General features: G+C 44.1%; 3 protein-coding genes across 9 annotated transcripts; all 3 read right to left on the bottom strand.

Moving 5' to 3' along the window:
• Positions 1–1170: 1170 nt before the first annotated feature.
• LOC107693489 (AF4/FMR2 family member 4-like) lies at positions 1171–7009 on the bottom strand. Its single transcript, XM_016492895.1, has 12 exons — positions 7006–7009; positions 6183–6635; positions 5938–6029; positions 5361–5472; positions 5224–5285; positions 4987–5050; positions 4772–4908; positions 3586–3657; positions 3423–3516; positions 3313–3347; positions 3105–3232; positions 1171–2515 (listed from the first exon to the last, which is right to left on the bottom strand). The coding sequence occupies exons 2-12, from the start codon at positions 6420–6422 to the stop codon at positions 2391–2393; spliced, it is 1161 nt and encodes a 386-aa protein (XP_016348381.1). The 5' UTR covers positions 6423–6635; positions 7006–7009; the 3' UTR covers positions 1171–2390.
• Positions 7010–7813: 804 nt separating this feature from the next.
• On the bottom strand, positions 7814–16439 carry LOC107693488 (AF4/FMR2 family member 1-like). Of its 7 annotated transcripts, none has more exons than XM_016492889.1 (7): positions 16193–16439; positions 12153–12273; positions 9538–9975; positions 8352–8387; positions 8198–8281; positions 8063–8087; positions 7814–7985 (listed from the first exon to the last, which is right to left on the bottom strand). In XM_016492889.1, the coding sequence occupies exons 1-7, from the start codon at positions 16246–16248 to the stop codon at positions 7942–7944; spliced, it is 804 nt and encodes a 267-aa protein (XP_016348375.1). In that variant the 5' UTR covers positions 16249–16439; the 3' UTR covers positions 7814–7941. The 7 variants fall into 7 exon arrangements, with proteins under 7 accessions (XP_016348375.1, XP_016348379.1, XP_016348374.1 ...); XM_016492893.1 differs by lacking the exon at positions 16193–16439 and adding an exon at positions 15539–15637; XM_016492888.1 differs by lacking the exon at positions 16193–16439 and adding an exon at positions 14196–14260.
• A 4116-nt stretch (positions 16440–20555) lies between these two features.
• On the bottom strand, positions 20556–23633 carry LOC107693486 (univin-like). Its single transcript, XM_016492885.1, has 5 exons — positions 22992–23633; positions 22144–22286; positions 21988–22062; positions 21643–21737; positions 20556–21526 (listed from the first exon to the last, which is right to left on the bottom strand). Exons 1-5 carry the CDS (start codon positions 23093–23095, stop codon positions 21377–21379), a joined length of 567 nt encoding a protein of 188 aa, XP_016348371.1. The 5' UTR covers positions 23096–23633; the 3' UTR covers positions 20556–21376.
• Between the last annotated feature and the right edge of the window lie 820 nt (positions 23634–24453).

The raw sequence follows: 24453 nt of genomic DNA, 5'->3' as shown, positions 1-24453 counted from the left end.
AATTCTTCTTCTCCTATAGTAGAGAATGAGTGGAATTGTTCCTCAGGCGATCTATAGCACACTATCTGATGCATTACTGTAGCTGACGGCCGCATGGTTACAATTTGATCTCTAATAGTATCGATATTGGAAGTAAAGTAGTTCATAAAGTCATTAATGCTGTGCTGTTGGGAAATGTCAACACTTGTTGATGCTTTATTTTTCGTTAATTTAGCCACTGTATTGAATAAATACCTGGGGTAATGTTTGTTTTCTTCTAAAAGAGACGAAAAGTAATCAGATCCAGCAGTTTTTAATGCTTTTCTGTAGGATAGGTTACTTTCCCGCCATGCGATACGAAATACCTCTAGTTTTGTTTTCCTCCAGCTGCGCTCCATTTTCCGGGCTGCTCTCTTTAGGGTGCGAGTCTGCTCATTATACCACGGTGTCAGATTGTTTTCCTTAATCTTCCTTAAGCGTAAAGGAGCAACTGTATCTAAAATGTTAGAAAAGAGAGAGTCCACAGTTTCTGTTACATCAAGTTGTTCTGAGGTTTTGGATATGCTAAGAAATTGAGATAAATCAGGAAGATTACTTACAAAGCAGTCTTTTGTGGTAGAAGTGATGGCCCTACCATACTTGTACCAAGGAGTAGAATTTACTGTTTTAGCTATATGAAGTTTGCACCAGACTAGATGATCTGAGATATCATCGCTTGGTTGGTTTAATGCAGAACGATGGTGATAATCAGTACTTTCATAAAGCGCTGTCCTGATGCTGCAGCAATAAACAAAACAAAGGCATTATTTATTGCTGTGGGTGAAAGTGACCGTCTTGTCTTTTTATAACCATCCAGGTAGTTAAAAAATATTTTTAAGAGGTTCTTTATCCTATCGTCATTTGATTTATTATACAGTAGTCAACATTTGAAGTGGATCAAAAAAGTGAATCAAAGTTGTCCTAAGACAAGAACGTATATTTTGGTTTTAGGACAACTTTGATGAAAGGTTTTGATCCACTTCAAATGTTGACTACTGTATAATTGTTGATATACTGTTTTTGTTCTGTGTTTATATGTTCATGTGTTGTGAATAAGCAGTATTTTATACATCGCCTCCGAGGTGCCAAAAACAAATGAGAGCGAATAATAAAGGATAAAGATTTTATTCAGTTCATATCCAAATGGATCCTGGGAAAACATCTTCAGTTCTCAGTAATAACGTCAACTGAACTCAGTCACACAAAAAAAGGAATAAGGCACGAAAACCACCGTTTTTTTTGTTTCCAAACACAATGAGACACACAAAGCCACTTCCAGTGAAGATTTGGCAATCAACAATCAAATCAGACTTTTGCTGATTCAAACCAGTTTGATAAAGTTGTTGAAAACCAACCCAAACTCCCACATCATAGGATATAAAATAAATACAAAATTTCGTTCTGATATTCCATTTCGACAGAGAATTTTAATCTTCCAAAGTTCGCAGAAAGTAAATCATCATTTGAGTGTCAATCAACATCTGCTGCTCTGGACCCAAGATTAGGAAAGAAAGGAAATACTGATGGACAGGAAATACTTAGTGCTCTATTTAAAAAGTGACGAAGGATTTGACCAATGAGGCGTCGCTATCGTGAAGAACAAGCAGCTTGACCAATCGACAGGCTCAATGCTGTTCTGTAATGTTCTGAAAATCAATTCTGCACTTGGTCATAAATGATATAATAAATATCTGCTAATGCAAATAAATACAATGCCTCCCTATTGCAAAAAATAAAAAATTGACCAACAAAATTCAAGATTAAAGAGAGACAATCAAGAGAAAAACTCCAGAGGTCAGAGGTCAGGCCCATCAGCTGTACATACAAACAACTGCAGCATGAGTTTCTGTCACTGCCACAGTTTCTCTGAAGGGTCAAAAGTCATGTGACCGTATAAAAGCTGGAAATGACAAATATTTGCACTGTAATCAAACTCACTCTAAGTGGGTCCTAGTGTTTGCTTGAGTTGATCAGATCTGAAGGCACTTGCTGCGCTGGCAGAGTGTGTGTGTGTGTGTGTGTGTGTGTGTTAGTGTTCAGCAGTCACACAAAGCATTTGAACTGATGCTGTCTCTCACACACACACTCTCTCACTCTCACTCACGCTCTCTCACACTCACAGACAGACAGACACACTCACTCACACTCACACTCACACTCATGAGATGCTGCTGGACTTTGGCTTGATGGTGGACGCAGTGTCACGTGGGTTCGTTCAGTGCAGAGGGAAGACCATCATGTTTTCGTGTCAGAATGACCCGCGGCTGAAGCGCTTCATTAGCCGTTAAAGAGAGATTGATCGTTTGATTCGATCATTGTGCAAATAAATGAAGGCTGCCACATCCTGGGCTCTCCGGCGGTCGAGGGAAGCATCAGCGCCGCTTCTGCGTGTCGAGTCTGATCCAGTGCAGGCCGTGTCGAGCGTATCGCACTAAAGCACTCATGGAGGACATCAGACTCAGAGGACCGACGGCGGAATCCAGCTCTCGCAGCAAACCTGCAAACCACCACAAAACCACTGCGCTCATTAAAAACACCAGAACAATCCTCACACGAGCGTCCGGCTCAACTCTTTTACTTCTTAAATGAATATAACAGACCTACAAACATCATCTGGGAAAAATACTGTCTTAATCTGCACACAGACCCAAACACAATTAATCCATCATTAATATTTGTCATTCAACCCGTAAAAAAAAAAAAATTAACACTATTAATGTAGCATTCGTTTTGTCTTCTATTTCCTAATGTAGCTCTGCTAAAGTCTGTTGCCCATATCGTATTGTTTATGCCCACAAACCAGCTCCACAAAGACAAAGAGTTGATTTTTTTTTTTCAATAAAATTGATCATTTTAATACTTACTTGACATGAAAATTAAAATAAACTTGAAAAAAGGGGAAAAGAATGAAAGAATGAAAGAGCGAGTTAAAAATAACGCTCTTATAATGAAGTATTTTAATCGACTGATGGCACTACTAACCCTAACCTGCTGTATTATGAACTCAGTTTGTGACAGAAGATTGTTTTTTACAGACGAGGACAAAGACGTTCAGCATTCAGCTGTGACCTCTGACCCCATCTCACCGCTGCCTCGGAGAGCGATCTGGTCCGCCTGCTCCCAGATGTGGTGAGCGCTCAGGAGGAGCGTGGTGATGCTGATGTACGCCGCCGCCACCTGCTGGACCGGCTGAGGAACGAGCAGCGAGCCGCTCCTGCGGAGACAAACACAGCGGTGAAGAGAAGAGAAGACAGCGCATGGATCCGAGTCCATGAGTGCGGCGAGGACGCTCACTTAGACACGGAGGGAGACGCAGACCACAAGCAGCTCTGCAAACAAACACAAAGAGCGTGAGGCAGACGTCTGACGTCTGAATAAACTGCAGGAGACGGAGGAGCACGCACTCTGAAATGATCCGTGAGCATCCGCGAGTGTCTGAGAGCTGGCTCTCGTCTGGAGCAGAACATGGCCATCTGCAGCAGAGACTGGCACCGCATGCTGGGGACAAACACAACACGTCACTCGTGTACAGACTCACGTCTCTGTCTCTGCTGGGTCGGCTCTCACCACAGGACGCAGAAGTCCCTCTCGTGAGCGGCGGCCGCCGGATCCGTGTAGTTCTTCAGCTTGAGAATGAACCTGGACAGACCACAGCATCAGCAGCCAGTCGAAGCATCGCTACTAGGGATGTAACGATATTATCAATATCACGATGGCAAAACGTGCCATCTCGATATTATCGTGGTCACATGACGATATGAAACGATAGGTCTTCCGGGCAAAAAGTGTAGTTTTTCAAATATGTATTTAAACTTCGTATTCTAACATGAAATGCATTTAAAGTTGTGTTTGGGGGCATTATGCTTTGGCACAGTATCCGTCAAACGAACTCAAACCGAAAGCAAGTCTGTTTTTGCTGCGTGTTTCAAACACTTGGTTCAGACGATCAGCTCGTGATCCGGTGTTTTCTGCATCTCAGAACGACTCGTTCACACTGAATGAATGCAGACAACTCGTTTATCACACGTTCTGTGAGTTTAGCGCACGTTTGGGAACACAGCTTTATTTTCACGGCAGATGATTACAGCGTTTCACTAGATTTGTAGTGAGACGTGTTTGTGTTTTTGTAAGCCTGTTTTCACTGAAGCTGGAGCTTTGCTTCAAAATAAAAGCTTAAGTGACGTATGAATTGCTGACAGCTAGCGGTTTAAATGCAGTCTAAATTCTAAATATCTCTTTCAGGTGTAGAAATTAGGAAAGAAGTATTGTACTTTCATATTTCATTTACCGATGAAATATTAATTTTAATTTATTTTACAGTGCAGTTGTTTTACAATATATGGCTACTTCTGTCATTGTTATTATTATTATTATTATATTCTAATTAGTTTGGCTTTCTAAAACACCAGTGTTAATGTAATTTAGACAGACAGAATATCACAAATAAAAAGAGAGTTGAGTCCCTTTAAAGTTCAGCTACAAGTCAATTCACTGACTTCAGTTTTCTTAGTTAAGAACATGGGTTGGAGCTCTTGATTTTGAACTCTCAAAGTGCATTAGATAGAATCACTTAACTTTAAAATGTACAAAACTTTCATTTTTTCCCAATTCTTCATTTGTCTTTTTTTCTTTTTAAATATCGTAATAAATATCATATCGTGGACTTCACATCGCAATAGTATTGTATCGTGAGATTTTGATATCGTAACATCCCTAATCTCCGTCTCACTGAACAGCAGCAGCGGTTTCTCACCTGATCAGGTCCACCGTCTCCGAGAACATGGTGTAGGCAGATTTGGGCGTCTGCGGCTCTGTCTGCATGGCCACAGCACTCTCCGTGAACGACAGCGCAGCCTCCAGATAGCACAGCGCTTTAGCCATCTTATCCGGCTGAGGAACAGAGAAACACGGTCAGAGCGAGCGTGGAGCTCACCGTACAGCAGACTCAACCGAAGGCTTGATAAACACCGTAGCATCTGCTTTGTGCTTCAGCTTTTTGGCTTCCTTCAAATGATCTTCCACTGAGAGTTTCCTGGGAACCAGAGGTCAGAGGTCAATCACAGAAACACTATGCACGTGGCGAGTGACGAAGCCTAAAAGACACTTGTTGTTTGCGTTTCAGCTGACATTCATCACTCGTATCACATCGCTCTATGTTCAGACGTACTCGGTGTGATTTCTGTGAAATAAAGCAGCGGCACGCACCTGCGATCGGGCAGCAGCACTCGTGGTTTCTCCAGGAGCTCCTTGTGGCTCTTGCCGGTTTTCTGAGTAATAAAAACAGTTAATTACATCAGAGCAGTAATCCCAGCAGAAATCTGAAGTGAGGATATCTGCAGTACCTTCCCATGAGTTTCTGCTTTCTTCCGCTGGCCGTCTCTGTCCTGAGGAAGACCTGAGCTGTTTCTCACACTCTTCTTCTTCATCATCATCTTGTCGCTGTTCCCGACGGCTCTGATGGAAACATGAAGAGCGTTCAGATCGGCGTCTATCAGACAGAGACTCTTTCCATTCCGCATCAGAAAAGTTCTGGCGCTTGCGTCACATTAATGAACGTCACTGCATTAGCTCAATAAATGACACAGTGTTTGTTTGTGCATCTTTCCTTACAAAATATCCACTTTACAAACCAAACATTTGTACAGTTTGAAACACAAACAGTCTAATGACCGTCAAGATTGCATTAGTTTTCAGTTGGTGGATCATGTTGATACACCTGTTGTCAAGATATTCATCCAAGAGCATCATAAAACCCCAGACATTCCATCACCATCATCATTATTATAACTTTTATAATACATTTCTATTAATATGGGAAAAAGTCTTGAGTGATCCTGGTTTAAATTAATTTCTGAGATGTGGAAAGTAAGTCTGTAAAACACGTCAGGCTCTGATTGGCTGTGTGTTTCTGTGACTCACTCTGATTGGTGGAGGCTCTGCTGAGAGGAAGACTGTTTTCTATGTTTGTCCAGTTTCTGTTTCTTCTTTGAAAACTTTTCATCCCTCTCCATCTGCAAACACACACACACACACCCCAAAGTATGTCACATACAATAAAATGAGTGAACATGTGATTCTGTAATGTTTGATGGCAGCTCTTCGTTACTCTGCAGCAGTAGTGAGTCAGGGTTAGGGGTCAGGGGTCAGGTGTTAGCTGTGCTCACCGCTCTCTTGCGTCTCGACGCTCTGCTGTTCTCTGTGTGAGGCGGAGCTGCTTTGGGCTCCCGTGGGATCCTGGAGAGCAGCTTCAGCTTGATCTTCACCAGCAGCGGCGGATGTGTTTGTTTGCTGATGTTGTTGGTGTCTGCTGTCGTTCTCTTCTGCTCTGAGTGATGTGCGGTTTTCTTTCTCTTGTGTTTGGGTCTGTGTGTGGATGTGCTTTCTAACAGCGGATCCTCACACATGCTCGTGCTCCCCACAGTCTGTCTGAGATCGGACGCTTTGCCGCTGTCAGCTGGGTCACTGTGGCAAGTCTGTGACCCTGGAGCCTCAGTCCTAACAGAGGAATCATGGGAGTTTGGCCTGATGGCATCACATGGGCTCCTAGGGTTCTGCTGGTGCTGGTTTCCCTTCCTTTCTAACCACCGTCCTAGCTGCCAGTCACTCTCTTTCTGTGGCTAAACACACACACACACACACACATCAGGATGACGAAAAAGTGAGGGTGAAGATGCTGTTCTTACTCATCATGGCAATATAAGTTGTATGCAAGAAACTCCTGTTTCTCATTTACATTCATACATGTGCACCTGTGTGTGTGTGCACCTGTGTGTGTGTGTGTGTGCGTGTGCGTGTGCACCTGTGTATGTGTGTGTGTACCTATGTGTGTGTGCACCTGTGTGTGTGTGTGTGTGTGTGCATGCATGTGCGCACCTGTGTATGTGTACCGGTGTGTGTGTGTGTGTGCACGTGTGTACACCTGTGTGTGTGTGTGTGCGCGCGCGCGCGTGCACCTGTGTGTGTGTGTGTGCGCGCGCGCGCGTGCACCTGTGTGTGTGTGTGTGCGCGCGCGCGCGTGCACCTGTGTGTGTGTGTGTGCGCGCGCGCGCGTGCACCTGTGTGTGTGTGTGTGCGCGCGCGCGCGTGCACCTGTGTGTGTGTGTGTGCGCGCGCGCGCGTGCACCTGTGTGTGTGTGTGTGTGTGCGCACGTGTGTGCCTGTGTGTGTGCGCACGTGTGTACCTGTGCGTGCACCTGTGTGTGTGTGTGTGCGTGCACCTGTGTGTGTGTGCGTGTGTGTACCTGTGTGTGCGTGCGTGTGTGTACCTGTGTGTGTGCGTGCATGTGTGTACCTGTGTGTGTGCGCGTGCATATGTGTACGCGTGTGTGTACCTGTGTGTGTGCGTGCGTGTGTGTACCTGTGTGTACGCGTGTGTGTACCTGTGTGTGTGTGTGCGTGCATGTGTGTACCTGTGTGTGTGCGCACGTGTGTACACACACACACACAGGTGCACACACACACAGGTGCACACACACACAGGTGCACACACACACAGGTGCACACACACACAGGTGCACACACACACAGGTGCACACACACACAGGTGCACACACACACAGGTGCACACACACACAGGTGCACACACACACAGGTGCACACACACACAGGTGCACACACACACAGGTGCACACACACACAGGTGCACACACACACAGGTGCACACACACACAGGTGCACACACACACAGGTGCACACACACACAGGTGCACACACACACAGGTGCACACACACACAGGTGCACACACACACAGGTGCACACACACACAGGTGCACGCGCGCGCGCGCACACACACACACACACACACACACACACACACACAGAGTAAAGTTAAAACAGTAGCTGAAGAGAGAGGGGAGAAATCTTCATCTTGACCTTTTTGTAGCACCTTCACATGAGCTCAAGACAAAGATCTGATCTGATACTCACTGAGATTCCAGCTGAACTTTGTCTGATGATTCATGAGCTTCTAGTAAAGAACAACACAACAACTTAAAAAGCACATAAACAGACTTCAACAACATACACACACACACACACACTTACCGAGGGCCGGTAATCCATGTGTCTCCTGTCAAAACAGTTACAAGCATTAAAGTTCAAAAAAAGAATGAGCTCAAGAATAAGTCTGAATGCTAGTGTTTCAGTGAGAACCAACGAAACCCTTTACTCTGATCTAACCTCGTTAGTGGAGAGGACCTTGGGCGGCTCGGCTGTGGTTGGCGAGCAAATGGTCGTCAGCAGTGGAGGCCATGAGGTCATTTCCTGTGTGAGAGAGAGACACTGAAATCCTGCAGCTTTCCAATCAAACGAGATTGTCCCAAACTCAACTGACCTGCAGAATGTCCTCCACACGCGCTCCAGACACTATCTGCAGAGGGGAGAGAGAGACGTGGCCTTGATTATAGTGATGGGTCGTTCTTGAACGAATCTTTAATGTGACTCTGGAATAACGAGTCGTCTCGGGGAGGGATTCGTTCAGTCACGCATGCACAACATCCTATAGGTTCTGTACTGGAATTAGTTCACCTGTTTCAAGTCTTCAGGTTTTTCGAGTCGTTCGTTCATCAGCTTCGTTTATGGGGCTGTCACGTGATGAACAAATGACTCAAACCCAAAGACTTGTTAGATAAGAGGTGTGGTGAGCTAATCATAGACTAAAGACCCAGGTAAACAATAAATAAATATTTTCTGTATAGTTCTGTATTAGAGTTTTGTCTTGTTTGTAATTTGATCAATATTTGCGTTAGGGCTGCACAATATATCGTTTCAACCGCTGTCGCCTCTGGCTTGCTTAGTTAGGGACACTTATTTTCCAGCGATATCGTCGACTTGATTGCAGATACTATTCAGCATCGATATCACGATGTGCGGATCTGCAATAGTCACATTGCGGGATGTGCGATGTTTAGTATACTGATCGTTATATTTATACTGATTGTTTTCTTTGAACACACAGACACCATGTCTAGTCTGTCTAGCTGCAACAGCTAAAGTCTGGCTACACTGGACGTGAAAAGCAACTGCTGCAAATCATGGGGATGTGCGATGTTTAGTATTCTGATCGTTATATTTATACTGATTGTTTTCTTTGAACACACAGACACCATGTCTAGTCTGTCTAGCTGCAACAGCTAAAGTCTGGCTACACTGGACGTGAAAAGCAACTGCTGCAAATCATGTGAACTTTGTGTCAGTTCGTCATAAATAAAACCCGGCAGCAGTTTACTGTCAGGGATTTGTCGCATCGCATCAATATCGCAATGTGAGTTTTTTCCAATTTCTTGCAGCCCTAACTTGCGTAAGTATTAGATGTGTTAGGGAAGTAACACATAACATTTTAATTATATTTAGCTAAAATTAATGAAATGACTCGAAAAAAAGATTTGTTCATTTTGCTGAATGAGACTCAAAGGTCCGAGTCGGTAAAATTATCCGAACTTCCCATCACTACTTGATTAACTTTTGAAAACACTCGGAAACACACGCAGGCTTAGTCTGGCTCTCACTGTAACACTCACATCAGCAGCCTGCAGAGGGGCAAGGTTTGGTTTGCTGCTCTCCTTCAGGTCCTGTAAGTGCTCATACGACTCCAGTGAGGCCTTCAGTTCAGGAGAGTCGCTGGTCACCTGATCCGGACCGTCCATCGGCCTCACGTACGCTGTGGGTTTCTTGGCCTTCGCCAGTTTACTGTGCAGGTTCAGCGGAGGCCGCTCCGGAGACGGGCCGGTGTCCGAGTCGCTGGACCGCAGAGGAGACAGGGCTGGGAAACTGTCCCAGCTCTCTCCTGAAGCAGGGCCGGAGGCGGCTCTGGAGCGATCCGTGTGTCCTGACTGCGCCTGAGGGAACTGCGTGGAGCGCTCGTAAGGAAGCGCAGCGTCCTCAGGTCCATCATATCCATCCTCATAATTACCCAGCATCGTCTGGATGCGACTCGACAGCTCGTCATCTTTGATTCTCTGCAAAGTAAATCAGACAAAGGAAGTGTATTTATGCTCTGTTATTTTGCAGCTGTCACATCGAGGGTTAGCGGCTCAGATGTGTTTGATTAGCGCTGGAGCCTCCTAAAGCACTGACACACAACTCATGTGTGTTCACTAACATACACCAACCCCAAATATAATATAAATAAACAGAATGATAGTAGGTTTCAGTGTTCAGCTGCGCTGTCCTGTGATCTTAAGAGCCTCCATTTAGGCCTGGGCAATAAAACCGTATCGGTATTATTGACGGTACACCTTCATCAATAACGACAGAAATAATGTTCGCTGTAATGCACAATATAGTGACAAGCAGACAGCCAGTAAGCTGTGACATAAGAACACACGAACACATGCTGAAATGAGTGCTGTGCCTGCCTGCGTTGAGGAGATTGTGAACAAAAAAGGAATTAGTCGAATTTAAAAGAAAAATTAGCATTCAAATGCAGAAACGGTGCATACGAATGTTAGTTGTGCATCTGGGAGCGTCATCAGCGGCACACGAGATGATGTAAGTGTTTTAATGTTCTCCTGAGCCTCTACAGTTGAACCCACAAGATGCGCCGCTTCTGCGTTTTTCATTCAAAGTATTACAGAAAAATAGAAGCTCAATGCAGAGATCTTTGTTAGGATAAAACCGAAACCAAGCCATTCACACAGAGCACATGTTCTGTGCATTTTCAAGACGGACAGCTATGAGTGCTGCACTCGCATCTCACACAAGAGATGAAAGCCAAGTAAAGTTAAGAGGTTCAACTTTTAGAAGACTTGTCACGAATTTGTGTTTTTTTAATTCCATTTCACTGCATCTCATATGTTTTTAAATCAATCTGTGTGACCGGCGCTGCGGCTCTTTGTATTACACTATGCATAAATAGATGCTGCTGTTTTGTTCAAAATTGTTTATGCAATTTACGAAATTATATTTGATTCATATATGTTAATTTAGATGTTATGCACTTTTTTAATACAGTCATTATTTCATTGTATTGAATAAACAATTTAATGCTGTGCATTATTTTGCTCATTGCACCCTCCTGTGGCCTCAGGAGACAAGCCAAAAGCCGTATACCGCCCAGCCCTACCTCCACTACACTGAAACTGCACAATCGCTGCTGTCTGAGGGATCTGTGCTCACACAACACATCTTTGGCTGTACTGATTCACAACACGTCTGCCTCATTGATACGGCGTCACACCAGACGTGTTCAGAGAGGAACAGTTCACATATGAAGAACCGCCACACTAACGGAGCACAGGATCAGCTTCTGTACTGATCTGGTTTACACTCTGAGCTTATATATTGAGTCAACACACGCTTTACTCATCAAAGACCTTGAGAACACAAACACACTCCAAGTTTCACATCATCACGTGATGACCAGCAGGATTTCAGATCAGAAACTGAGAAATGAATCAAGTATTAAAAATCTCTGACTGTTTCCATATGAAGAGACACAAACACACAGCAGCATCTATGAACACTTTCACTCCAGAAACAGAATCATTACACGACACGCACACAAATACGTACACGCACGCACGCGCGCACACACACACAAAAAACATACACGCACGCACACACACACTGCACACCACACCACACCACACCCGCACGCACACACACCACACTCACTCACACACACAAATACGTACACGCACGCACGCACGCACACACACACACAAAAAACATACACGCACGCACACACACACCACACTCACTCACACACACAAATACGTACAAGCACGCACGCATGCACACACACACACAAAAAACATACACGCACACACACCACACTCACTCACACACACACACAAATACGTACACGCACGCACACACACACTGCACACCACACCCGCACGCACACACACCACACTCACTCACACACACAAATACGTACACGCACGCACGCACGCACACACACACACAAAAAACATACACGCACGCACACACACACCACACTCACTCACACACACACACACGTACACGCACGCACACACACACTGCACACCACACCACACCCGCACGCACACACACACACCCCACACTCACTCACACACACACACACACACACACACACACACACAAATGCGTACACGCACACCGCACATGCACACACCACACACGCACGCACACGTGTCATGAGAAATGTCACCTTATACGGCTTGTTGAAGAGAGGAGCGATTCTGTCATACTGCGTCTCCTCCAGCTGCACCTCCTGACTGCGTCTCTCCCTCTCCATCAGACGCAACATGTTGCGATCCTCCATCTGTACACTGCAGGAACACACACACACACATACACACACACAGATGAGTCACGGGATGAACATAAATACAAACTTGAAATCAACTTGTTCACATTAAAACTCAACATTTACACTTGCATGCCACACCTGGGGCCTGTTTCATAAAACTAGTTTACCAAATAAGCCAGGCTTATTCCAGTTAGTCTGACTTATTGTCACTTGATTTGGTTTCAGAAAGCAAATTTACCAGAGCTCAAGCTCAGTCACTAACTAACTAAACTAACCTGGTCCGGAGCAGGTTAACTGTCAGGTTAAGCTGAGCTCCTCTAACTCTGACCAATAGGAACGCACTGATATCACCACTGACACTCTCACATACAGTTAGTTGACTTTATTATCAGTCCAAAAATACAAGTATACAGAAAATGCAACTTAAATAAATAAAATAAATAAAAACATAGGCCTAGGCTACAACTGAATTATTGCGCCATTATATTTAGCGTGCATGCGCGCAGCAGCGCTCCTGACAGTAAAATGGATATATTTGCATGACTTTCTAACATTTACAGATGAAGAATATACCTGTGACGTGTCAGTTATGCACGGAGGAAAACACAGCGTCTCAAATGCATTAAACAGCACAGATATATTCGCTGTTTGCGATGGTGGATCGATTTGATCCGTGATCGACTTTAAGAATAAGCTGCACATCAAATGATCTTGACTCACTGAACCTGGATCAAATGAGTGAGATTGCGTGAACTTAAATTGTCGTTTATGAAACCGCTTTAGTCCTGATTGATTTGTTAGGTTATTTCAGGTCAGGTTTGGGACTTTAATCCCCGCTTTTCTTAGCGTCTTTTATGAAACTGCCCCTGACCTGTGTGTGTGTTCATGATGAAGGGAAATAAAAGCACAAAGAGGCTCGTATGTTCTGAAGGGTGTGTTCTGCGTGTCTCAGGTGTGTGTCTGGAGGGGAAAGTGTGTAAGGAACATCTGCTCTCAATTAAGACTCTCACACACACACACACTTGCGCAGATCACCTGCTCATCGTGTCTGTCACATAACAGAATAATTAGCACTATTATAGCCATTTATGCTGAAAATTTATAGAAAAATAGTATTCAAAACCAGAAAAAAAATATAAGAAATACATTTCAAATGAGTCACACCTGAATCTGATACACACACTGTTTAGTCTCTGCATTAATGCTCAAGTTTTAACATTTAATGTTGCATTAATAACTACATTCTGCTTGACCTTTCAGCCCATAATAACACGTTCTTCCTCACCTTGACTCGCCCGTGGATATAAACCACACTCGTGTTTGTGTTGATGAGACATACAGCAGATGCAGTCTCACTCATCAGACACTAAAGTGATTATCAGTGTTCACTGAAGGTCAAAGGTCATCACAGCAGTGACCGACACACACACACCTGCAGTGGCTGGACGCACTCTGTTCTGTGTGTGTGTGTGTGTGTGTGTGTGTGTGTGTGTGTGTCAGATTCAGATGCATTCTGAATCTGAATGCGTTTTTCCGGCTTAAAACTATTTGAAACACTCACACACTCTTATAATGATATTACAACACACACAAGACACAACAGACACAAAAGAACACACACTGACCATACGTTTCACAGCAATCATTAATTCATTTATAGGATTAAATCAGATAATTTCAGTGTAGGTATGACTCAAGAACACACTGGCGTCTATGCGTTAGTATTTACACATGATCTCACTTCACTTTTATTTAGTTTGTACTCATTCATGTAATCATTTGTGCTTCAGTCAGTTCAATTCTAAAACTTCCAATCCGTTTTATAAGTTATATTTGTCGGTTTCTCGTGTCTGCGCGGATTTGGTGTGTGTTTACAGACTTTAAGTGTTTACTTGTGTTTTATTTCCTCATTTTGAGGTCGTTTTCCCAGAGTTCTCTCACCTGCTCATTCTCGGTCTGCACTGCCCGCTGTGAGGCGTCGCTTGTCGGTCGCTCATGACGACACGATGCGCCCCTCACCTCCTCAAATAAAAATAATTGCTTGATTAAGTAGTTGGTGTTTTTGGTATCATTTTGGCAGTTTTATTTCACATAACTGCTATCTGGTGTCAGTGCTTTAAGTTCCTCTCCCTGAGACCTGGGGGCTGTTTCATAAAACTAGTTTACCAAATAAGCCAGGCTTATTCCAGTTAGTCTGACTTATTGTCACTTGATTTGGTTTCAGAAAGCAAATTTACCAGAGCTCAAGCTCAGTCACTAACTAACTAAACTAACCTGGTCCGGAGCAGGTTAACTGTCAGGTTAAGCTGAGCTCCTCTAACTCTGACCAATAGGAACGCACTGATATCACCACTGACACTCTCACATACAGTTAGTTGACTTTATTATCAGTCCAAAAATACAAGTATACAGAAAATGCAACTTAAATAAATAAAATAAATAAAAACATAGGCCTAGGCTACAACTGAATTATTGCGCCATTATATTTAGCGTGCATGCGCGCAGCAGCGCTCCTGACAGTAAAATGGATATATTTGCATGACTTTCTAACATTTACAGATGAAGAATATACCTGTGACGTGTCAGTTATGCACGGAGGAAAACACAGCGTCTCAAATGCATTAAACAGCACAGATATATTCGCTGTTTGCGATGGTGGATCGATTTGATCCGTGATCGACTTTAAGAATAAGCTGCACATCAAATGATCTTGACTCACTGAACCTGGATCAAATGAGTGAGATTGCGTGAACTTAAATTGTCGTTTATGAAACCGCTTTAGTCCTGATTGATTTGTTAGGTTATTTCAGGTCAGGTTTGGGACTTTAATCCCCGCTTTTCTTAGCGTCTTTTATGAAACTGCCCCTGACCTGTGTGTGTGTTCATGATGAAGGGAAATAAAAGCACAAAGAGGCTCGTATGTTCTGAAGGGTGTGTTCTGCGTGTCTCAGGTGTGTGTCTGGAGGGGAAAGTGTGTAAGGAACATCTGCTCTCAATTAAGACTCTCACACACACACACACTTGCGCAGATCACCTGCTCATCGTGTCTGTCACATAACAGAATAATTAGCACTATTATAGCCATTTATGCTGAAAATTTATAGAAAAATAGTATTCAAAACCAGAAAAAAAATATAAGAAATACATTTCAAATGAGTCACACCTGAATCTGATACACACACTGTTTAGTCTCTGCATTAATGCTCAAGTTTTAACATTTAATGTTGCATTAATAACTACATTCTGCTTGACCTTTCAGCCCATAATAACACGTTCTTCCTCACCTTGACTCGCCCGTGGATATAAACCACACTCGTGTTTGTGTTGATGAGACATACAGCAGATGCAGTCTCACTCATCAGACACTAAAGTGATTATCAGTGTTCACTGAAGGTCAAAGGTCATCACAGCAGTGACCGACACACACACACCTGCAGTGGCTGGACGCACTCTGTTCTGTGTGTGTGTGTGTGTGTGTGTGTGTGTGTGTGTGTCAGATTCAGATGCATTCTGAATCTGAATGCGTTTTTCCGGCTTAAAACTATTTGAAACACTCACACACTCTTATAATGATATTACAACACACACAAGACACAACAGACACAAAAGAACACACACTGACCATACGTTTCACAGCAATCATTAATTCATTTATAGGATTAAATCAGATAATTTCAGTGTAGGTATGACTCAAGAACACACTGGCGTCTATGCGTTAGTATTTACACATGATCTCACTTCACTTTTATTTAGTTTGTACTCATTCATGTAATCATTTGTGCTTCAGTCAGTTCAATTCTAAAACTTCCAATCCGTTTTATAAGTTATATTTGTCGGTTTCTCGTGTCTGCGCGGATTTGGTGTGTGTTTACAGACTTTAAGTGTTTACTTGTGTTTTATTTCCTCATTTTGAGGTCGTTTTCCCAGAGTTCTCTCACCTGCTCATTCTCGGTCTGCACTGCCCGCTGTGAGGCGTCGCTTGTCGGTCGCTCATGACGACACGATCCGCTGATTTATCACATTTCTTCAAATCTAGAAAATCCGCTGATTTCCAGAAACCGCAGTTTGCCTGAAGCGAGCAGAACGGCGCTCCGCGGACGAGTCCACTCCTGAGCGGGGGTCACCCGCTGCTACATGCTTCAGATCAGTGGGTCAAGCACACACGGTTTGACTTTATATTGAACAACAGGCTCCTTTTGTTCACGACTTTATTAAGAATTTTAATAATTAAACATGAATTCGTATAATTATTCGTCCGGATATCATGCAGTAAAGCACACACCCCCGCGCAGTATTACATGGTTCCGGCTCAACACTCCTTTTATGGGCATGTTGTTGTAGGAGCGCGCACGCCAACAATTACATCATCACGTTAGAGCAGCGATACTGATTTAAAGTAAATAGTAATACAGAGATATTTACATATGTAAAAATACAGACACTGTTAGTAAACGCTTACAGCTTTAAATAAAATAAATGAAGGTTAACTAGCTAAATTAAACCGTTTCTTTAAAGTCCGCATGAAATCAAAATTGACTTTATTTACTTTACTAGCACACATTGCTAGTCTTGATGTAAACAATTAATCCGTGCAAGTTAATACGCTGAAAAAACTTGTTTGTCTTCGTAATCTTTAATCAAAATCTGAACATTTACTTCCGCTCTGGAATGGCATTCCTTTTCTGATGACGTCAGTTTGACGGCTTGGGCAGAATATCCTTCTAAACACACCCCTCCAACCGTTAGATTGCTATGAGTGAGAGACAGAGAGGAGGAGCGCAAACATAAAACCATGCCCTCTATTCAATATTCTGTTTCAGCTGGAAATACGTCACTACACTGAAATAAAGTCGGCAGCAACTTCCGGTTCACGCGGACTTTAACTGAATTTGATTGTCATTTTTAATTGCACTTTTCAGTTGCCATAAAACGGTGTTTTTAACTGTCATCTATTTCAATTGAAATAGTACTAGTCTGTTTTGTTATAGTACTAACTGACTGAGATCATGTAGCTGTTAATCAAACTGAAGCTGCGTTCAGAATAGTTTTCTACCATACTAACGTGACTCTGCTGAGAGCAACACCAGCACTAGTCTGCTATTCCCGCTTCCGCCAGAGGGGGCGCACGAGGAGCGCACGCTAACAGCACAAGTCTGCTATTCCCGCTTCCGCCAGAGGGGGCGCACGAGGAGCGCACGCTAACAGCACAAGTCTGCTATTCCCGCTTCCGCCAGAGGGGGCGCACGAGGAGCGCACGCTAACAGCACAAGTCTGCTATTCCCGCTTCCGCCAGAGGGGGCGCACGAGGAGCGCACGCTAACAGCACAAGTCTGCTATTCCCGCTTCCGCCAGAGGGGGCGCACGAGGAGCGCACGCTAACAGCACAAGTCTGCTATTCCCGCTTCCGCCAGAGGGGGCGCACGAGGAGCGCACGCTAACAGCACAAGTCTGCTATTCCCGCTTCCGCCAGAGGGGGCGCACGAGGAGCGCACGCTAACAGCACAAGTCTGCTATTCCCGCTTCCGCCAGAGGGGGCGCACGAGGAGCGCACGCTAACAGCACAAGTCTGCTATTCCCGCTTCCGCCAGAGGGGGCGCACGAGGAGCGCACGCTAACAGCACAAGTCTGCTATTCCCGCTTCCGCCAGAGGGGGCGCACGAGGAGCGCACGCTAACAGCACAAGTCTGCTATTCCCGCTTCCGCCAGAGGGGGCGCACGAGGAGCGCACGCTAACAGCACAAGTCTGCTATTCCCGCTTCCGCCAGAGGGGGCGCACGAGGAGCGCACGCTAACAGCACAAGTCTGCTATTCCCGCTTCCGCCAGAGGGGGCGCACGAGGAGCGCACGCTAACAGCACAAGTCTGCTATTCCCGCTTCAGCCAGAGGGGGCGCACGAGGAGCGCACGCTAACAGCACAAGTCTGCTATTCCCGCTTTCCGCCAGAGGGGGCACACGCTAACAGCACAAGTCTGCTATTCCCGCTTCCGCCAGAGGGGGCGCACGAGGAGCGCACGCTAACAGCACAAGTCTGCTATTCCCGCTTCCGCCAGAGGGGGCGCACGAGGAGCGCACGCTAACAGCACAAGTCTGCTATTCCCGCTTCCGCCAGAGGGGGCGCACGAGGAGCGCACGCTAACAGCACAAGTCTGCTATTCCCGCTTCCGCCAGAGGGGGCGCACGAGGAGCGCACGCTAACAGTGTCCAGCACGCGATTAGCTGTCGTGTATAAGTGGGCTGACAGAAGAAGACTAAAGCAGCTGTAGCTCAATTATAAGTCTACTTTCTAAATCATTCACTCAACCAGGAATGAAACGCTGCTGTGTTGCTCGGAGTCGCAGCGGTTTGTCCTGCTTTGGTGGAACCGTTTCATTGATGGAGCACAAATACACTATATAACTACATACTGTTTCGGTTGTGACAATTTTAGATACTTTTGAACCCAGCTCAATGATGCTAATCAGCACATGGTTAGCTAGCCCAGTTCTGAACAGTTATAAAAACTAAATGTTATGTAATAACACCCAAAACATTCTGAGTGTATTTGACTAAACAAATGAGATATGCGAGTGTGTGTGAGAGAGAGAGTTGAATTTTCAATAATTGTTGTGATTTACTGTTGTTCATTCTATTGATTTGTTTGTTTGACAGATTTAAAATCTACCTCAGTGATTTAGATTGAAAATCAAAATATCATATTAATATGAAATCACAGAAGACACAGAGATTAGCATCCAGATTTTTATTAACAAAATATATATATGTATGTAGGCCGGTAAATAAACGGGGTCATGGACTACATTCTAATGATTTTATCAGTTTACTAAATATAAAATGCTTAATAAAACAGAAAGGCTACAAAGGCAAATTAAAATAAAATGTATACTTCAAATTTAAAGCATATTAAACTGGAACTTCACATATTACTGAAACATTCATTCAAATGAATTGAAATTGAAATGCAACAGCCTCTAAGAGTTTATCTGTCTAAATCTTTACCATTGTGCCTTATAATGTTTATAGATTCATTCAGGAGTTGGTCAGACTGGTTTTATTCCTGATCATGACCAGAAAGGGTGGGCACTGTAGGTGGTTTCCCATGATGCCTGTCAGCCGGACGCAGAGCGGCAGGTGTGTCACGTGTCTCAGGTGCGGCAGGACGTCGAAGCGAAGGCCGCAGTCGTCAGGGATGATGGACGGAGAGTCGTGGGACTGAACGGGGATCAGGTGAGTCGGAGAGTTGGTTTGAATTTGAATCGATTCTCCATTCGGAACGGATTCGTTGACTGACAGTAAAACAAAAACTTCATCCCATGTGCTGCATCTCCTATGAATAAACCAGCAGAAGTCCCCCGACTCACCTGCAGGAGTCGACAAAGATATGAACGTGAATAAATAAATACTGTTCCACAGCAGCATGTTTATGCTCAGTCATGCTAGACCACATGCTGGATATCATTTGCATATAGTGTATAAACTACAAGATTTTTGCACCTTTCTGTACATACAGCTTTTGGGCACTGTTTGCTAGACTATGAACCCTGGGAAAGAGCCTCATTGGTTTTGTTTAACACATGTAACACACACCAGAGGTGAAGCGGCTCTTACCGGGCTGCGAGTCTTTGAAGTGGACCGTGAGTTTCTGCTGGCTGTCTGCGATCTGTCTGTAAGAGAGCGCTGTACAGCTCAACACACACTCAGACGGCATCTCAGCGTCCTTGGACATTTCAGTAACAATCTCGTCCTTGTCCAAACACTCCCAGCTGTTCTCCTGAGCAAACATACAGAATATGAGAGAAAGCAGCGCTCCCCAGCGCAGCCAGGAAGATCCCACACAGGCCATGGTGCTTCAGGAAAGGACGAGCTGTTCCTGCGTTTGTTTGCTTGTCTTCTCTCTTCAGTGCTCAAGGTCAGACGGCCGCAGGTCTGTGGAGTCTGTCTGAAGCCAGCAGGAACAGAGAGTTGTTGAGGCTCTGGACTCTTTTACTGAGTGCGCAACAGCCAGCCAGACACACACACACACACACACACACACACACTTTCAAACAGTGTGTGCCAATAAACTCCCAAAATAAGCCACTCATTTCAGAAATGCACTGCAAGTAACCTGTGTCCGCAATCATTACTAACCACTGAAAAATGAGCACAAGAGAAGTTGATGAGTTCATTCTGATAAATATTTTCAGCATTTCTTTTGTTACACACAGAAGCTGCCAGAAATAACACACACACACACACAAGAGAAACAAATGTTGAACGGATCTTTTATGAAGTGAAGTAAGGACATCACATCTTTATGCCATGAAAGCTTTCTTTAATAAAACATTCTGCTGATACATTTGATATAAAGTGTAATACTAGCTAAACATGCATGTGAAAGTGTTAGTTTGCCATTCCTGGATTACATGAAATGCTTTTCATATTTTCTAATACAATGGTGTGTAGCCTACAACATGGAAGTCGAGTTATGAAACATTCAATCATTTATAACCCTGGGTTGAAAACTGTTTATACATTGAATTTGAAATGATGCTGATTTATGGCCAGATGGTTTTTGCAAACACGCAGTCGAAATGTTCTTGCTGGAATGTGCGTTCGATTCTTCAACAAGACCGGGCGTTTCTCAACATGCAGATCACGTTATGCTAACGATCACGCCTGACGCCACATTAGAGGAATCATTGACATTAGAATTTGATTTAAAGGAAGGTCATTTTGGATGTAACACTTTGTTTGGTCCTCAGATTCGCACAGGGAGAGTTTTGGCAGAGCTGCTCGACAGCATTTTCTCAGGGAACATTGGCTGGCCGCTGCAGCTGCAGGCCCATAAAAGCCTGAAGTTAAAAACAGATTTGGCCTTGAACTGATTTATAACAGAAGGTCCATTGTGCATTTCTGTGAAAGTCAAAAAACATGCTTAGATTGAGAACTTTTTTTGCCTCTTCTGAGAACTTTATATGAGTCCACTCCTATAGCCCACAAGAGTCTGAGAGTCTGACTCCCAACAGCAGCAAAAGACGCTAAATAAGTTTGCTTAGCTATAAACCTACAAATCCAAAAAGCTGTGCTTCTCTACTGCGTTTCTGTGGCTCTGTGTCACGTGACCTGCGGGTCAGGAAGGCTTTCTAGGACGGGGTCATGACCTCGGGGTCCTGTGTTTGCTCTCCAGGGTCGCAGCCGCACTGGCGGATCAGACTCACCGAGGACAGAACCCAACCGCTCCAGTCGTCCACGTAGAGGAACGGGACGATGTCGTGAGCAGTCGGCTTGCAGCACTGTGGGAAGACAATTAAGATCAGCATTTCATCAGTCTGAGGCCCGTAGATGAGAGGAAAAATGTTTGTGTAGAACAGAAAACAGATCGACTGAACATGATGCCGAGGTAATGCACCTGCGCAGGTGCGTCTGCGCTCTCAGAACTGCAGGATCGGCACTGGACGAAGGTGATGCTCTCCGGATAAACCACCCAGCGCTCCCAGCCCAGATCTGACACATTTACACAAGAGAAGACACGCATGATGAGCCCGAAGTCACATTTTACCCCAAAACCAAGACAAAAGAAAAGAAATGGTATCATGTCTAAAGAAAACGAAGCCTTGCTTTCATTAATGAAGTGTGAAGTATTTATACATTGCACTCATATACACTGTAGCCGTACGGCCTTTCATTTAAGCTGGTTTTAACACCAAAAATGTTGCAGCAACGAGAACGTAGCGGGATGCATCTGATCGCTCACCTTTAATGAAGACCTGACAGGAATGTTTGCAGCAGCTGGAGTTTCTGGAGTCCTCGGGAAACGTTGAGTTACCTGCTAAATAGACAAGAGATCAGCTTCACCAGAAACCGGGCTGATCTGGTCTTCACCTGAGCCTGATCTCTGGGGTTTAGGTACCTGGTGCTGATGTGGGGCTGCTTCTCATACTGGCTTTCCACTGCTCACGTAAATTATGCATCTTCGACACGGACACACGAGGCTCCTGCTGGAGGTTTAGAGATTCCAGAAGGATTTTCCTGATTTCCAGTTCTCCCCTGCATCTACAAAAACAATAAAAAAACACAGTGTCATCACACCTCTGCAGACCTCGTGTGTGTGCGCCTGTCAAACGGCAGCCAAATGTTTTAAAGCACAGCCGTGTGCTACCGGAGCCTGGCGTGTTTGTGAAGGCTCAGCGTTTGACCCTGTAACGGGACACCGGAGGAGAAGAGAGATGCCCTCATTTATACCTCCAGAACTTTACATGTGTCTTTGCAGTCAACCTGTACACAACAAAACACTGAAGTAAAATCCAGAGCAAGAGAGTAGTAGTAGTATTTTTTTATTAAATGCCATGTCGGCATCTTAGGCTATTTTCATGAGAAAAAGCAATTCAAAAATAGTATAACTAATACAATAAAAACCAGCAAACAAACAAACTCCAGAGCAAGAGAAGCTTTCTGAAGATATCCAGCAATTCTCTTTTGGTCAGTCAAGCACGATCAGGCCAGCCAGGAGGATTTGAGTCTCAAATGGAAGAAGAGCATGCTATTGTAATGAGGTTGATTCAACTTTTGCCACGAGCACTAAAATATCAGCCTAAATTTCTACCAAATCTAAGACTTCAAGTGAATAGACTGATCACAGTGAACGAGCTGGAAAGATCTCCCCAAAACCTCCTAATGAACAAAAGTGCAGGTGATTAAAACAGGATGCCCTGATCCATTCATCATGACATTGTTCATCTTTAAATCCTCAGCTCTTACCTGTTGGCTTTGACAGCAGATGCCTCAGGTGAAGGATGCAGAACAAACATCTCTCCGAGAGGACACCCGAACAGAACGGCGACGACACACAGCACCAGACGCATGACTGCAGGATAACGCTCGAGTCTCGTGACAAACGCTCTGGACTCTGGAGAGGAATGAATGGATGTTGTTTGAAGCGGCCTGGGAAAGCAGGGATTTATCTACCCTGGCCAAGCTTGGCCTTGGAATACTTTGTACTGTTTTCATGTCGGGCAAACGGATGGTGTTGAGAAGGAGGTGGAGAATAAAGGTGGAACTGAGAAAAACACTATCACATGGTTACACACTAACAAAGATGATAAGCTCTAACCTGCGGGAGGACAGATGAAAAATATGAAAAAGATCAGAAAGAACAGCAGTGCGGCACAAATAAAGAAGCCATTTATGAAACGGCCTGCATCTGTGCGATACGTGAACGTGCCTCATTCCCAGGACAAGTGACCGTTAGTGTGTTTAGATTAGTGTGTAATGCAACAAAGTTTTAAAATCAAATATTCATTTGAGCTGCAAATGTGCCATTCATCAGAATATCAATACACTAACTAGGATCATTAATATAGCGAGTAAGGTCATTGGTAAGCCACAGAGAACCCTGAACCAGGTGTATATTTCAAATTCAAGTTTATTTGTATAGCGCTTTTCACTATGTAAATCATTGCAAAGCTGCTTTACAGAAAATTAAAGTTTCTACATTATATTTAGTAGTAGCTTATCAGTGGTGACCATCTCAAGTTGATGTCCATATGGCAGAAATGTACAGTAAATATCCTGCAGTTAGTTAATGACATGTAATCAAACAGACAATGAACACTATTAACAGCAATTATTATATGATGCAATCAAACTTATAGCAAAATGTGGTAGTTCTGTATGTTGTTTCAGGGTTGGCATCATCTGAGGTCCTCTGAGGGGTTGGCATCATCTCTTCTCAGGTGTTCTGGATCCAGACTGAAGCTTGTGTAAATCCTAGTTACCACGGGATGTCAATCCCAGCAGAAACAGAGAAACAAATATATCTGATCAAATCATTTGATCAGATATAACTGCAGTACAAGATTATGAGATGCATTATTTGAATGCTTGGCCAAAGAGATGTGTCTTTAATCTAGATTTAAACAGAGAGCGTGTGTCTGAACCCCGAACGTTATCAGGAAGGCTATTCCAGAGTTTGGGAGCCAAATGCGAAAAAGCTCTACCTCCTTTAATGGACTTTGCTATCCTAGGTACTACCAAAAGTCCAGAGTTTTGCGACCTTAGGGAGCGTGATGGATTGTAGCGTGGTAGAAGACTAGTTAGGTACGCAGGAGCTAACCCATTAAGGGCCTTATAGGCAAGTAATAATATTTTGTAACTGATACGGAACTTAATAGGTAGCCAGTGCAGAGACTGTAAAATTGGGGTAATATGATCATATTTTCTT

This window comes from Sinocyclocheilus anshuiensis, unplaced genomic scaffold, assembly GCF_001515605.1.
Source record: "Sinocyclocheilus anshuiensis isolate Anshui unplaced genomic scaffold, SAMN03320099.WGS_v1.1 scaffold1582, whole genome shotgun sequence".
Lineage (NCBI taxonomy): Eukaryota > Metazoa > Chordata > Actinopteri > Cypriniformes > Cyprinidae > Sinocyclocheilus > Sinocyclocheilus anshuiensis.
This window is presented reverse-complemented; position numbering and strand designations above follow the sequence as displayed.

What these genes read in the sequence shown, in the direction of transcription:
- LOC107693488 (XM_016492889.1), bottom strand. Translation starts at nt 16,248, where the DNA reads ATGAGCGACCGACAAGCGACGCCTCACAGCGGGCAGTGCAGACCGAGA. An exon ending in TGCAGACCGAGAATGAGCAG is followed by an intron (nt 12,274 to 16,192) that starts GTGAGAGAACTC and finishes GTGTTCCTGCAG; the next exon opens with TGTACAGATGGAGGATCGCA. An exon ending in TCTTCAACAAGCCGTATAAG is followed by an intron (nt 9,976 to 12,152) that starts GTGACATTTCTC and finishes TTTACTTTGCAG; the next exon opens with AGAATCAAAGATGACGAGCT.
- LOC107693489 (XM_016492895.1), bottom strand. Translation starts at nt 6,422, where the DNA reads ATGTGTGAGGATCCGCTGTTAGAAAGCACATCCACACACAGACCCAAA. An exon ending in AGGGACTTCTGCGTCCTGTG is followed by an intron (nt 3,517 to 3,585) that starts GTGAGAGCCGAC and finishes GTTTGTCCCCAG; the next exon opens with CATGCGGTGCCAGTCTCTGC. An exon ending in GCGTCTCCCTCCGTGTCTAA is followed by an intron (nt 3,233 to 3,312) that starts GTGAGCGTCCTC and finishes TTGTCTCCGCAG; the next exon opens with GAGCGGCTCGCTGCTCGTTC.
- LOC107693486 (XM_016492885.1), bottom strand. Translation starts at nt 23,095, where the DNA reads ATGCGTCTGGTGCTGTGTGTCGTCGCCGTTCTGTTCGGGTGTCCTCTC. An exon ending in TCTGCTGTCAAAGCCAACAG is followed by an intron (nt 22,287 to 22,991) that starts GTAAGAGCTGAG and finishes TTGTTTTTGTAG; the next exon opens with ATGCAGGGGAGAACTGGAAA. An exon ending in GCGCAGACGCACCTGCGCAG is followed by an intron (nt 21,527 to 21,642) that starts GTGCATTACCTC and finishes GTCTTCCCACAG; the next exon opens with TGCTGCAAGCCGACTGCTCA.